The sequence below is a fragment of the Natator depressus genome, chromosome 4 (assembly GCF_965152275.1).
Source record: "Natator depressus isolate rNatDep1 chromosome 4, rNatDep2.hap1, whole genome shotgun sequence".
NCBI classification, from domain to species: domain Eukaryota; kingdom Metazoa; phylum Chordata; order Testudines; family Cheloniidae; genus Natator; species Natator depressus.
Genome location: NC_134237.1, coordinates 123,331,023 through 123,344,586, shown reverse-complemented (window position 1 = coordinate 123,344,586; position 13,564 = coordinate 123,331,023). Strand labels below are relative to the sequence as shown.

The 13,564-nt window shown below is 43.5% G+C and overlaps 1 protein-coding gene across 5 annotated transcripts in view; it reads left to right on the top strand.

Annotated features, from left to right (window-relative positions):
• The window catches only part of FGFR3 (fibroblast growth factor receptor 3), a 75,417-nt gene that overhangs the window by 41,294 nt on the left and 20,559 nt on the right, over window positions 1-13,564 (top strand). For all 5 annotated transcript variants that reach the window (XM_074951832.1, XM_074951829.1, XM_074951831.1 and 2 more), the window contains exons 5-7: window positions 5,738-5,907; window positions 10,951-11,074; window positions 11,526-11,716. In XM_074951832.1, coding sequence (XP_074807933.1) covers window positions 5,738-5,907; window positions 10,951-11,074; window positions 11,526-11,716 — 485 coding nt within the window. The remainder of the gene's footprint in view (window positions 1-5,737; window positions 5,908-10,950; window positions 11,075-11,525; window positions 11,717-13,564) is intronic.

The following is a 13,564-nucleotide window of genomic DNA, read 5'->3' as shown; positions in this document are numbered from 1 at the left end:
CTGTGCTTGCAGCACCTAAATTATCCACAGCTGATTCTAAAACTAAAATAAAACTTCTTTGAGACCCACCTCCCCTACCCCTCTAATTTTATCTATTTATTCGGAGTCCCTGCTGCCTAGCTGGAGCACCTTCAAAGAACCAGTGTAATCTCCAATTAAATCTGACTGTGTACTCAGTGGCATCAGATGGGGAAATTACACAATTAGACTTGATTCTGTCTGGTGCAGAATTTCATGGCAGTACTTAATTGTTAAATGAGCGCTCAGCTACATTAATTATTCCAAGTATCGCTCCTCTTTTTTTAATTAGTCATTCAAATAGAATGGGTGGCCAGAATCTTCAACAAATAAAGTAGATCATTAGGCTTAGTATGTGATTTGTGGGAAAGGATCTAGATAATATTTGCTGTTCCATTTTTCACACCAGTGCATGTAGATTTACTGCCCGTAGTTAATTTAGAGGGTATTTATTTAAAATTTCACTTTTTCGCCCTCAGCGTTTTGTGCTCGAGGCACTCACAGGGGTTTGTGATTTGCATTTCAGAGAAGACTTAGCAGCATTTTCTCCCATACAAATAAAAAATGATCTACGTGCAAGTTACACTAAAAGCGCTGGTATTCTGTCAGCTTCACTGGATAGCAAGAATGAACACACCTTAAATGGGAGACTGCCATGGATATTTATTCTCAGGCCAAGCCTGACGCTAGTTGTGTCCAAATTGCACAGGGGTGGGACTTCAGCACAGGAGATCCCAAGATTTTAGAGGTCCCTTTATGAACGTGCAGTCATGTGGAATAGGACTCCAGTGAAGGAGGTAGGTCATGGAATAGAGCAATTAGTTTAATCGCTGTGGGCCTGATCCTGCTGGTGCCCATTGCACTGCCTCCTCTGCCTTGCAGGCTTTAAGGGCCCAATCCTGCTCCCCACAATGTCCAGCAATAAAATGTCCTTGGGTTTCAGTGGCAGTATTTGTTGCCAGTGATTGATGCAACCTGAACTTCTCTCATTAAATTCAAACGCGTCTTTAAGTGAATTTTGATCTGAGTGAAGTTCCTTTTGCTTGGGAAGTTTAGATCTCAACCTTGGCCTGCCCTGCTCCCCACAGATTTGGGAAGATAGAAATGGGGAGGGTGTGGGGTCTAGAACATCTGAAGTATAACATTGGCAAGGAGCAGTCGTCATGAAGCATCCCCACATGTCTGTTGCTTTGTGAGTCATGAAGCCAAAGCTCCCAGCACCTGTGAACTGTGGCTGTCTTATTACACCTCAGTTATTATATGGCATTTGAAACTCTCTCATGTTCATTTGCTGTGCACCCAAGTTTACTGCATCCGTGATTTCCAAAGAACATGTTAACTGTACAATTCCTACATTTCCTTTTGTTGTTGTTGCTTATTGCTACAAATGCTTTAATCCGGTTGTAGCTGGCACAGTTCTGATCCCAGCGGAGTCAGGGCCTTAAGCTGTCTACTCAGCATAGTAATGTTTAAAAACTAGGTGAAATGGGGGTGATTTTGCTGCTAGGGTCAGATTCTGACTTCTGAGATGCACAAGCAGCTCCCACTGGAATCAACGAGAGCTGTTCAAGCATGTATGAGGAGAGAGTCAGGCCCTCAATACTTAGTCTTCATGATTACAGTTGTTGAAAGGCTGTTGAAGTATTTGGGTCCATGTGGTCTGCAGTCTGGTTGATGAAGCGTTAAAACAAATTAGAGTTGAGAGCAGTGCAAACTATACAACTCTTCTCCGCAAATAAAGAGATGTGCACTCCTGAGTCTACAGTTTCCACCGCCTTTCTCACAACCTGATGGCTTTCCAGCAAGGCAGGACAGCTACAATGAAGTGGAACTTGTGTCTCATGTTTGCAGATGCTAAAAATGCATGCTGGCTGGTCCAGTTTATGAAGCCTACGCTACAAGAACTTGCTTGCCAGTTCCTTGGGCCCTGGCATCAGCTAGCGTAAGGCACACATTTTTAACAGTGAGAGTAACTATCCATTGGGACAGTTTACCAAGGGTCATGGTGGATTCTCCATCACTGACCATTTTTAAACCAAGTTACGATGTCTTTCTAAAAGATCTGCTCTAGGAATTATTTTGGGGAAGTTCTGTGGCCTGTGTTATACAGGAAGTCAGAGTAGGTGATCACAATGACCCCTTCTGGCCTTCGAAAGCTATGCCCAGCTGGAGAAAGTAGGAGGGAATGGAGATTAGATAGAGGACTCTTAGTCAGTGAGGTGCATGTCACTTCAGCGAGCTATGCACTAAGCAATTGAAAATCTAATCTCAGCAGAGACAGTCACTTTGTCAAAATCTGCTCCTGGTTACAATGATGTAAATTCAGAGTAACCACCCCTGTGATTTTAATGGAAGGACTTCAGATTGTAATCATATTTATAGTACTTCACAGCTGGGGGCTAAGGGAGTTAGGCACTCTTGACTCAGTGGGATTCAGGCACTTGACTCCCTTAGGTACCTTTGAAAATCCCAGCCTATGTGTTATCAATATTAAGGATGAAATTCTTGTCACATTTGGATCCATGAAGTTCACTTTACAAGCTTGATTGTGCCCAGCTCTGCATGGGTGCACATGGAGGTGAAGAGGGTGCAAAGAGCATTCCCCACATGGTTGCACCCCTGTGTCCTGGACTCAGTGCAAGAGCCCGATGAGATTAGCACCTCTCCAAGGGGGCAGGGAGGGGTGGGATATCCATTCCTGCTGTGCTTCCTTGAAATCTGGGGGTCATCATGCTAGCACAGTGTCTTCGGCAGCTTTCCTCTGGGGTGACACATAGAGGTGCAGGTCGAGTGATGCCCCCAGCACATGGCCGTGGAGGAAAAGTGCTCACTAATTAATCCCATCCCCTACTTTATCCTTTGGGGCATAGCTTTGCAGGTTAGGTGATGCAAACGCCCAAGGAATTTGCAAGCAAGTTCTTGTAACTCAGACTAGATAAGCTGCAGCACCCAGATCAGGAAAAAATGACTTCATGGCCCCGGTGTTTGTGTGCTGTTATAGACAGGACAGCTTGGGCTCTATGGTGTAAGATCAGCCCTGTTTTTATTTTTTTAGATACAAGTAGAAACATGAAATCTGTTTTGGGGAGGAGTAAACTGGCAACTTAACAGAAGAAAAAATAACTCTCAGTGCTAGGTGTTGGCCCAAAGGGATTCTACAGCATTTAAAAGTTTTTTCCTGGAATTAAAATTAAATACTGAATTAAGAACCAGCAAGAGGGGAGGACTTTCCATGTTAGACATGGACACTTTTAGCCTCAAAATCATCCAGTCAGTTTAATTCAGGTATGTTTGTTAAATGTGTTGAGACCCCTCCGAGGAAATGCAAAGTGTAATTGTTGCACCAGAAGTTTACCTGGCTAATACAAGTGGCACTTCTTGGATGTACTACTCTTTGGATCCATGCATATGATACAGAGGTATAGACAGAGATAGTCAGTGACTTCAGTGGAGCTGTAACAGTTTACAGCAGCTGAGGATCTCTCCCATTAAGTCAAGTTTTCGAGGACTAAGCCAAGCATGAAGTTCTAGAGATTACAGTCTGGGCACATCTAGCTCCATGGAAGATACAAAACTGGGCAAAGGCCCAGAATTATTGAGGGCTTCAATGGAAATGGAAACCTAAGTGGCAGCATTTCTCAGAGCTGACACGCGCACACACAGAGTAGGTAGTTTCTAATCCTTTGGACGGTAGCTGCGATTTACTATTGACCCACGGCTGGCCTGTCGCAGCAAGCTTTGATTACACATCATAGCTGAGAAAAATAAATGAGTAACCCTGGCAGCCTCCTGCTGGGTGAGAATTGACGCCATTCCTTTATTGTGCTGCTGTCTGTAACCCGTCAGTGGAGATGAAACATTGCCTGGGAGGCAGTTTGGAACTGTGATAATGTCTCCCACAAGAGGATGTCTGAGGTACAGTGAAGCTACATCCATGCTAGTCTTTTTTGCCAACTAAGGTTTCCTATTGGTCTATGTATGGTCCTCAGCCCTGTAGTGGCTGGGTGCCTCTGAAATGTCAGTGATGTTCCCCTCCACATTTTACAGATGGGAAACTGAGGCACAGAACGATGAAGTAGTTTACCCAAGATATACAATCAAGTTGTGACAGAGCCTAGAATTTAACTCAGTGGTTGGAGCCCTAATGTAGACAGTTCTCTAGGCAGCCATTGGCATGTTACTCCCATGTTGTCAAACCCTGCTCAAAGCATTTCTAGGCTTGTCTGTGTCTAAATTGCAGACAGTGCTTTGTCTGTGCTAAGCTCCCACCCAGGTGTCTGCACTTGTGTTAGCAATGAAGGAAAATCTGAGGCAAAAAAAGTCTTAATGGAGACAAGGCTCAAAAAAAGGGAGAGGGAAGGAGACTGGGTAACATTTTCAAAAATCCCGTTGACTTTCAGTGTCATTGAAATTCATTATGAGTGGCAGAAAGATGTTGGAATAGTGAAAACACTTGCTTTTCAATGGAACCTAGGTGATTTGGCGTATGAAATGTAGGCTCCTAAGCCACTGTGGTGCTTTTGAGAATGTTAGCAAGGGAAGGAGGCAAGGAGGTTCTCTTGCCTGTAGGGTCACATGAGGAGTTTAAAGGCCTTGCTATGCTCAAACACCATTCTCACAGGTGTACCTGTCTGTGTCAGAGAGGTGTCTTCCTCTTTGCAACAACTGGTTCGCATGCCCTGCATCTCCAGGGCTGGCATTCTGCTGCTGGACACTTCCTTGCAACTTAGATAATGTATCATCTTAGCCGCCAGCCTTGCCTTCTTCTCCCAACCACTGCAAGCCATTAGGGACAGATTCTGCATGCCTGTGTCTCCCCCTGATTTCACTGGGAGCCATATGCATTAAAGGGCAGAACGTAGCCCGCTGGGTGACATGAAAAACACCCAGAAATACAACCGGGTAATGTTTCCTTAAGCAGAAATCACACTTTGGGAGACTTTTTGTGTGTGCGCCCCCCCCCCCCCCCACACACACACACACACACACAATGTAATAAGTTTTCTGCCACTGTCTTAATATGTATATATGTAATGGTTGTAGCAATGCCAAGAAACATTGCTGTCTACTTAGGCAGATTATAGAAGTATCTTGTGTGAACAGCAGTATTTAACACTTATCCCTGTTCAACGGTAATATGAATCCTTAAAACTAAAACCACTTGTAGTTTAAGAAAGTGAACGTGATAAACCAGTTTGGAGTTTGGTTTTTGTCTTTTGTTTTGGTTGGGGGGTGGGATACAATCCCCTTCACTTAGAGGCAAACTCTTCCAATGCTTTCTGCTAACATTACTTTACCTTGGCTCACTGCTTGGACCCTCACAACTCTTTCACAGTTCCAACACCTTCCTGCCACCCACAGTTCTTGGCTGCCATTCTGTTGAAGTTATATGGATGCATTTGTAGAGTCTGAGGGCCAGATTCTGATCCTAGTCTGGAATAACTCCACTGGTTGATTGCAGTGGAGTTACTCCAGATTTACGCTGGTGTTACCAAGAGCAGAACCTGTCTGTAAACAAAGTCTTAAATGCAACCACTCTATCCGAATATATGAGAATCATTTGACTGGAAAGTATTTCAGTATAATTCATCGTAACTACAGCAGGGAGCAATTTAGTTACCACTCCACATATGCTGAAGCTTCTTAGAAAGCAACTGCTCCACCTCATGTTACGTTCTACAGAAATAAGCCTATTTGCTTTGTGTCTTTCACTTCTCAGGTGCTCCTTATTGGACCCGTTCAGAAAGGATGGAGAAGAAGCTGCTCGCGGTGCCAGCAGCAAATACCGTTCGCTTCCGTTGCCCTGCAGCAGGCAACCCCACCCCATCTATATACTGGCTGAAAAATGGCAAAGAATTCAAGGGAGAACACCGAATTGGGGGCATCAAAGTAAGGCATTGTGGGTCTAATCTTGACCGTGCTGTGTTCATTAGTCTCTGGATCTATTATTGATGGATCAATCGGAGCCAGAGTTCACTGAGCAATCCTGACAGGGGCAAGTGAGCGTGAGATCGCTGGCTTTACGTAGTAAATATTTCCATGACCATTAGGGCTCGTGACGTTTTTCTGCTCAAGAAGTTTTTTCTAAAATACATACAAATTGCGTTTCCCTCAGTACTGCCCGTAATCCTGGCAACTTTATCGTAAGTGAGAGAGAAGGATATCGGTGTATATCATCATGAACCACAGTGACTGTGCCAGAATGGGGATATTTTTGATATTCATACTAATTGTTCAAATAATTGTTAAAACTAGCTGCTGCCCATTTTGGTGGAATGCCAACTCTGAGCATTTGCTTGTGTTGCTAGTCTTTTTAAAAGTAACCTAATAAAAACGGATCAGGTGTATTGCTGTGCTAGCTGCAAGAACTAGAATCAACAAGGTACAAAGAGGTTTTTATCCAAGTTACAAAAGTGCAAACCCAGAGTGATACCACTGAAATCAGTGAAGTGACTCCTGACTTACACCTGTGTAACAGAGATCAGAGTCTGGTCTAAGCTCTTAAGCATACCTCTCTCTGTCATCATTCAGACATGTACCACGAGCCCTGCAGAAATACTAGGACTCTGTTCTGTTTGGTGGTCATTGACATTCTTGTGACGTAAATGACTGACCTGTGGTGAAAAGATGGAAGCCCCTTTGCCTTGAGTAATACCAAAGAGGGACAGGTTGGCAGTGTGATTTCGAAGGTGTTGCGGCCATGATGTCTATGAACAGAGCCCACGGACACCAAAAACCAGTAAATGAATGCCTAACCAGGCGACTTATCTGACCAGCATTTTCCGTGCCACCTTGCAATTGTACATCAAAATAAGGTAGTAACTTAGCAGGAAAATCAGTTGCTCTTGATTTCCAAACCCCCCCCCCCCCCCAAGTAGTATACGAAATGTCTTCCCGTTTACCATTTTGGGGAACAGAATAGCTGGTGGGATGGTTATAAACACAGCAGAGTCACAAGAAAGAAAAATCTCCCTTTTTCCAGACTGTTTTCGTCCTTCGCTCAGGCTGCTCTCCTGGAAGAGCTGAATATGATTTTCACTTAAACCTTTGAAGCTTCCTAATCAGCACATTGTGGTTTGTTGACAAGGTTGAGGGCACAGAGGCAGTTCTAGATCTGTGCCACAAGTACTCCTATTCTTTTTGAGAATCAGGGAGGTAACTCCTCTTTGCAGCTGATCGGATAACCGATAACATTTCCAAGTCACCCAGCGCAGCGCACACATTTTGTACTAATTACATGCTGTGCAGATCATCATGAACTGCTTTCAGGCTTGCGTGTGCAGTTTTAACTGCTTTATGCAAAAATGTGTGATGACAGCTGCACTAAATTATGCTCGCAGAATTAAACCTAAAGTTAAAAGTAATTCCACTTCCCACTTTTCTGTGGGTTGAATCTACCCTTGAGTTCAGATAGAGAATTTTCATCCTCTGCATCACAGTAACATCTCTTGCACCATAGCACTTTATTTTCTCTAGAGGCACCTTCCAGCAATAAGGAAATGTTTAAAAAGCTATCAGAGGCATTGTGGGGCCTGCTACAGCCCTATTGGTTTAATCCCTCTGTCTGTCTAGACACAGATCTTTCTCTTCATCTCTAGATACAGAGACATCACTCTTTCTCTCTTTCTTGACCCCTACCCTCGTAGAGCTTAGATAGATACCCTCGTCTGCTGTAGATATGCCAACTTATATCAGGTGAGAATCTGTGCCAGAAAGAAAGTAAAAAATAAATCAGTTCAGTGTATAATTTATTGAAGATTAAACTCTCCAGGTACAATTGAGTTTCTATCCCAGGATTTAGGCCCAATAAAAGTGAATGGCCAGATCCACAGCTGGTGGAGCTTGGACAGTTTACACCAGCTGTGGATTAACCTGCAAAGCCTAGAATCACAAACTAACATTTCCTCTTTTTCTTTTTCTCCAGAGTTCAGAATAGTTTAAACTCTGCTGTTGGGAAATCTGTGGCCAGCAGAAGAAAGCTGGAACTTGCAACATGCAAGTTCGGACTTTTTTTTTTTTTTTTTTTTTTTTAATATCCCATCCTAACATATAATTTTTGCCTCTATTAAATGGCATTTAGATACCACCTAATGTGCATCAAAACTCAAAAGCGGGGGAAGAGAAGACTTCCAAACATGGATTAAATAAATTATATACAGTTCATCCTTAAATGGCAGAGGAGTGAAATTCTTATGACTTACCACATGAAATTTCCCAAAGAGAATTAATAGTTAAATCCTTGCTGGAATCTATAATATTATAAGCCTGTGTGTGTTAAATGACCCTAGAAGGGAATGGTGGGTGGGGGCATGCTGGGTGGGGGAGATTGAGGATTATCCCTTTCCCAGACCATTGCACCGGCTTGCATACCAGTCTAGCAAACATGGGCTGAGTTTTTAAGTGTGTCTGCAAATGTTTGTCTCACAAGGAGCCAAAAATGACAACACCAAATAAACCAGAGGGATTTCCAGTATCTCACTGATTTGATTAAAGTCTGCAATGAGTTACTTCATGTTTCTAATGGTTTATCAAGTACAGTGACTGCCCAAAATTGGGAACATCCTTCTTGTGATCCCTTGGGTCTGGACTCAGCTTTCGACTAAAACTTTTCCTTAGTTGTTTTTAAAAAACCTTTCCAGACCGGAACACAACTCTGAGCCACAGTTTGAATCTGTATTCAGATCCCGTTTCCCCAGAACTCAAGTCCCATACAATGAGGTGATGGACACTTTATGTCTAGAATAGGCAAGACACATGGCTGGATGTTTGGAGTGTTTGGATCTAGGTTCATGACACAGCTTTGCCATGTGATTCGTATCAGGAGCCAAGCTTTACCAGAGTTCAGATCCTAGATACTAACATGATGGGTGCTTTACAAATGCCTAGGAGAGCAGGATAAAGAGGGGTGTGCCGATGCAAGGCTATGATACAAGCCACTATAGAGATAGGTCATTAACAGGTTTAGACTGAGAAAAAAACCCTTCCTCCCCCCCAAAGTTCTGGCATCAAGTCTGGTACAGTTTCACATGTAAATTACATGACAGACTGCCCAGTGGAATCTCCAGGAAGAGTATCAGGAAGAGATGGGCCAGTAAAGAGATTCTCTTATCACGGTGAAATTTTGGTCCGGATTAAGCCCTCAGATGCACGAATGCAGTCCTGCAAGAGCCCATTGGATATCAGGGGGCAGAACTGGACCCATAATCCTCAGCAGCCAAAACCTTTCTGCAGTCAAAACCTTTGTCTTTGTTACATATACATTTAAATGCAGTGACATGCTTTGATGTCAACACTTAGAAATGAGGTTAGGAAAGTGAGCCAGTCAACACTGTTCCTTGTGCAGATGCTGAGATACAAAAGGTTGGGGGAAAGTATAGCTTTATGGCAAGAGCGTGATTTCCTCCATTAAAACCTTACACCCAATGCCCAGTACAGTAACACTGCTTTTGACAGTTTAATTGTGCTCTGATCCCTTTAAAACAAGGCATGGGGATCCAGAAAACAACTAGTGAAAGACGATTACAGCAGCTCCGTTTGAATTCACCTGCTGTAGCTAAAAGTGCTGACAGTTGATTACACTAATTTTCTGCATCAGCCCTTGGTCTTCTGTTGTGTGCAGAACTGGCATCACTGATGTCAGTTGGTTCTGTGTACCAAGAACCTGCTCCAAAACGCGTTGTTAAAATACTGTTGATAGCTGTTTGGGGGCAGATGGCTTCTAATTAATGTCCAGAGGCTTGGGAAGGTTAATGGACTCTGCTCACGTGTGTGTGTGTGTGTGTGTGTGTGTGTGCATGAATCACTTTGAGTCTTGTTGGCTCACAGTTGCTTTCTACATCAGTTCAAGATTTTCAGTGCTACCCACATATGTGATCTCACTTAACTAACTGAGAGTTGTCTAGTGAGTTATGCAAGGACGACAGCATTCACTGTCAACCCTGCAACTGATGGGCCCCTGTGACCTTGGCCAAGTCACTTAAAGGGGACACCATTGGTCTGAAATCCAATCAATTAAAAAAAAGAGAGTTCCATGTCCTACACTTGAGCCAGTGTCACCCTGACAGTTTTCGGCTTTACACTTGTGGTTTTCCTATGGGTTTTTAATGTTCGTCTCTCACTTGTTACCCAACGGAAGACATACCCAATGAGAAAGGGAAACAGATAACGATATAAAAGAAATAGTGAGGCTGGCTGTACAAAAGTGCTGCCTAATACCCAGAATAAACAAACTGTAAAAAATACAATTTTTTTTTCTCCCTGGTCTCTTTCAGTTCTACTGGTCGGTGGGTGGGTGTTACTGGTAACACAAGTAGGTTAAAGATTTGCCAAAAAAAACCCAAAGGTGTAGTTCTTTAAGCTAATGGAGTCCATTTAAGTTCTCTGGCCCTCAGTTGACTGGAGTATGGGATGCTAACTTATTTAATGTCTTGGAAGCACTTTGAGGTCCTCTGATGAAAGGCACAAGATAGAAGTGCAGCTAGCAATTATTTGTTTTACCTTAGCACCTATGAGCTCTAGTTGAAGACCCGGCCCTCATTGTGCTGGGTGCTGTACAAACATAGAACAAAAAGATGGTCCATGCCCCAGTGGGCTTACAGCCCATTATTTATATTATGGGAACACCTACAGCCCCAGGCAGGATCAGAGCCTGTTATACAGCCCACTGTTCAGCTGATTCACTGGGCTTGATTCTCACATAAGGACCACTTTACACCAGGCAGGCAGCGTAAATTGTCCTTAAGGTGGTCATAGCTCACATTTACAGACGTGCTGTAGCCCCGTCACGCTGGCAGAGTGGGGGTGAAAGAGGCATGGGAATAAACAAGAATGGGGCCCATTGTATTTTGCTATTTGTTCGTTGATTATAATGGTCCAGTGAAATATTAGCTGGTGATGTCTTATGCTTGGCTGGGGTTTTTTTCCTCCCTCTAGTTACGGCATCAGCAGTGGAGCCTAGTGATGGAGAGCGTGGTTCCATCCGACCGAGGGAACTACACGTGCGTTGTAGAGAACAAATATGGCAGCATTAGGCACACTTACCAGCTAGATGTATTAGGTAAGATTTCTCTACTTCCTCTTAACTTCTGATATGCAGTCGTCATCAAGCGGCTGCTTGATGGCTTCTGTGCAATGATGATTTTGGGCTTAATCATATACCCTGTCCCGTGAAGTGACTGATGCAGGTCCATGACCACAAACCCAGCTGGCACTCATGCTCAGCGAACGTTCAAGGAGCGAATGCACTGTCCTGGACATGATGCTTCCTGCTCAGGACTGAGGCATGTTGATTGGGGCAGTGTCGGGGAAGCCTATGCTGCAGCTCCCCAGGCGTACCCCCTTTCTGTGGGTGAGCAAAGAGCTGTGTTCTCTGGGATTGCTCATCCAGTGCCTTTCATGAGCCCTAGTCCAAGCTCCTGTGCAGACACTGGTAGTGGTGCTGAAAGCCGCAGACGGGCATGTTCAGTGGGGAGAGGTGTTTAAAAACAGGTTCCCCTTTTTCATTTCAGAAAGGTCACCCCACCGGCCTATCCTCCAGGCAGGACTGCCTGCCAACCAGACTGTGGTGGTAGGGAGCGATGTCGAATTCCACTGCAAGGTGTACAGTGATGCCCAGCCTCACATCCAGTGGCTGAAACACGTGGAAGTCAACGGTAGCAAATATGGATCCAACGGAACTCCCTATGTCACGGTGCTAAAGGTTGGTAGACGCCGTTCCCTTTCTCATACAAGGGAGGATGAACGCCTCCTCTGTGTTGGTCTCGGTATCTCAGTGATGCCATCTGAACTGCTTAGATATTTCAAGGATTTCCAGAAATGTTACCTTCCTGGATCCCTGTTTTGTCCCATGCTAATACAGTATTGCTAGAAAGTTATGGATCCTCATGTTAATCCATAGGGGTGTGCTCTGTACTTCCATGGCAGTGAATGTGAAGACTCCCCAGTTAGTCAAGGGATAGAGGTGCCTGTTCAAAACAACCAGTCACAAAGCTTGAAGGCATAAAATTAAGGAGACCTTCTGAAAATGTACATCCATAGGGTAAAATCCTGACTCCATTGAAGTCAGTGGGGATTTTGCCATTTACTTCAGCGGGGGCAAGATTTCACCCATAATGGGCGAAGTAGATGAGATGGTTTTTATGTTCAGCCCTATTAATTTGCTGTATTACTAATACAGGTAAGGAATCTTTCTTTTGTGTTTAAAAATGTGATGCCAAATCCAGTCTTCAGTGACCTCTGTGCAAAAATCAAAGTTTGGCCCATGTTTTATACCTTGACAGTTTCACTTTTAATTAAATCTGTGCATTTCAAAAGAAAAAAAAAAAAAGAGAGAGAAGTAAAAAACAGTTGTGTTCCAAGCCTTGCTCTGTCAGGAACTCCATTTTCTGCCTTTTTAGGATCATGTTTTTGCAGCTAGATGAGGCTTTGGTACCTATGTTGATGAGAGACAACAATGATATCTAGTGTCATGTTAGATTAATTACAGCTAAGTATTGCTTCTGACTGTCAGAGGACATGTACAGTCATCTGCCCTATCACAATCAGAGTTGCAATGATTACTAGCTACTGTGCTTCATTGGTGAAATTTATAGCTGGTGGTGTGGGGGAGAGGAGAGACACAGAGAGCTCAGAGCTGAGGACTGGGGTGAATACAGCACTGTGCAGGTGACATCATTATTTGACAATTTGTTAAACCACCCACAAGTGTATAGATGAGGGGGCAAATAAATGCCGTTAAGGGTAGCATTTTCAAAAGTGACTTGTAGGCCGATAGGAACCCAACTTTCATTAAAATTCAATGGGACTTGTGCTCCTAAACTCCTGTGTCACTTGTGAACATGATCTTAGGCTCCTTAGTTTGAGTGCACCTGAAAATTTTGCCCTAAATGTTTAGAACCAGGAAAGATACAAGTTAGAGGGGTTGGTTTTCCTTCCCCTTGTTCTTCTCAAAAATCAACCTCTGCCTGTAGCTGTACAGCGCTTACATGGAGAGTTCAGTCCAAAGATTAGGTGTTCTCATTCGTGGTGAGACAGTAAGCTTTATTTAGATATTCATAAACAAACTCGAAACTGGAATTCTAAAACACAACAAAGCCCACCCCAGCAGCATCAACAGTTCAACACCACAGGTCCTAGGGGGGAAAGTATTGTTTAAATCACATCATCTGTGCGTTCCAAGTTTCCCTTATATAATTGTTCCAGTGTTTATAGGGGAAGGATAATGAGAGTAATCTGGGCAGATAGGATATCTTTTTTTTTTTCCTTTTTTTCTTTTTAAACTATCTTTAAGTGGCACACGAAGCCAGAACATTTGGCTGTAAAAGTCCCTTTTTACAGTAAAATATCACAGGTATGTCCTTTAAAGTAATGTCCTCCCCATTTTTTTCTGGAAGCAGGTTAGGAAAGTGTCTTGAACAGCTATGCAACGGTTTGAGCCCAAACTGAAACTGTCAGAACTTATCTGATTATGTACACTAGCCTGGATAAATACTGTGGGTAAGCAAATGGGTGTGAGAGTCATGACACTTGTGCGGACTGTGTTGTAATG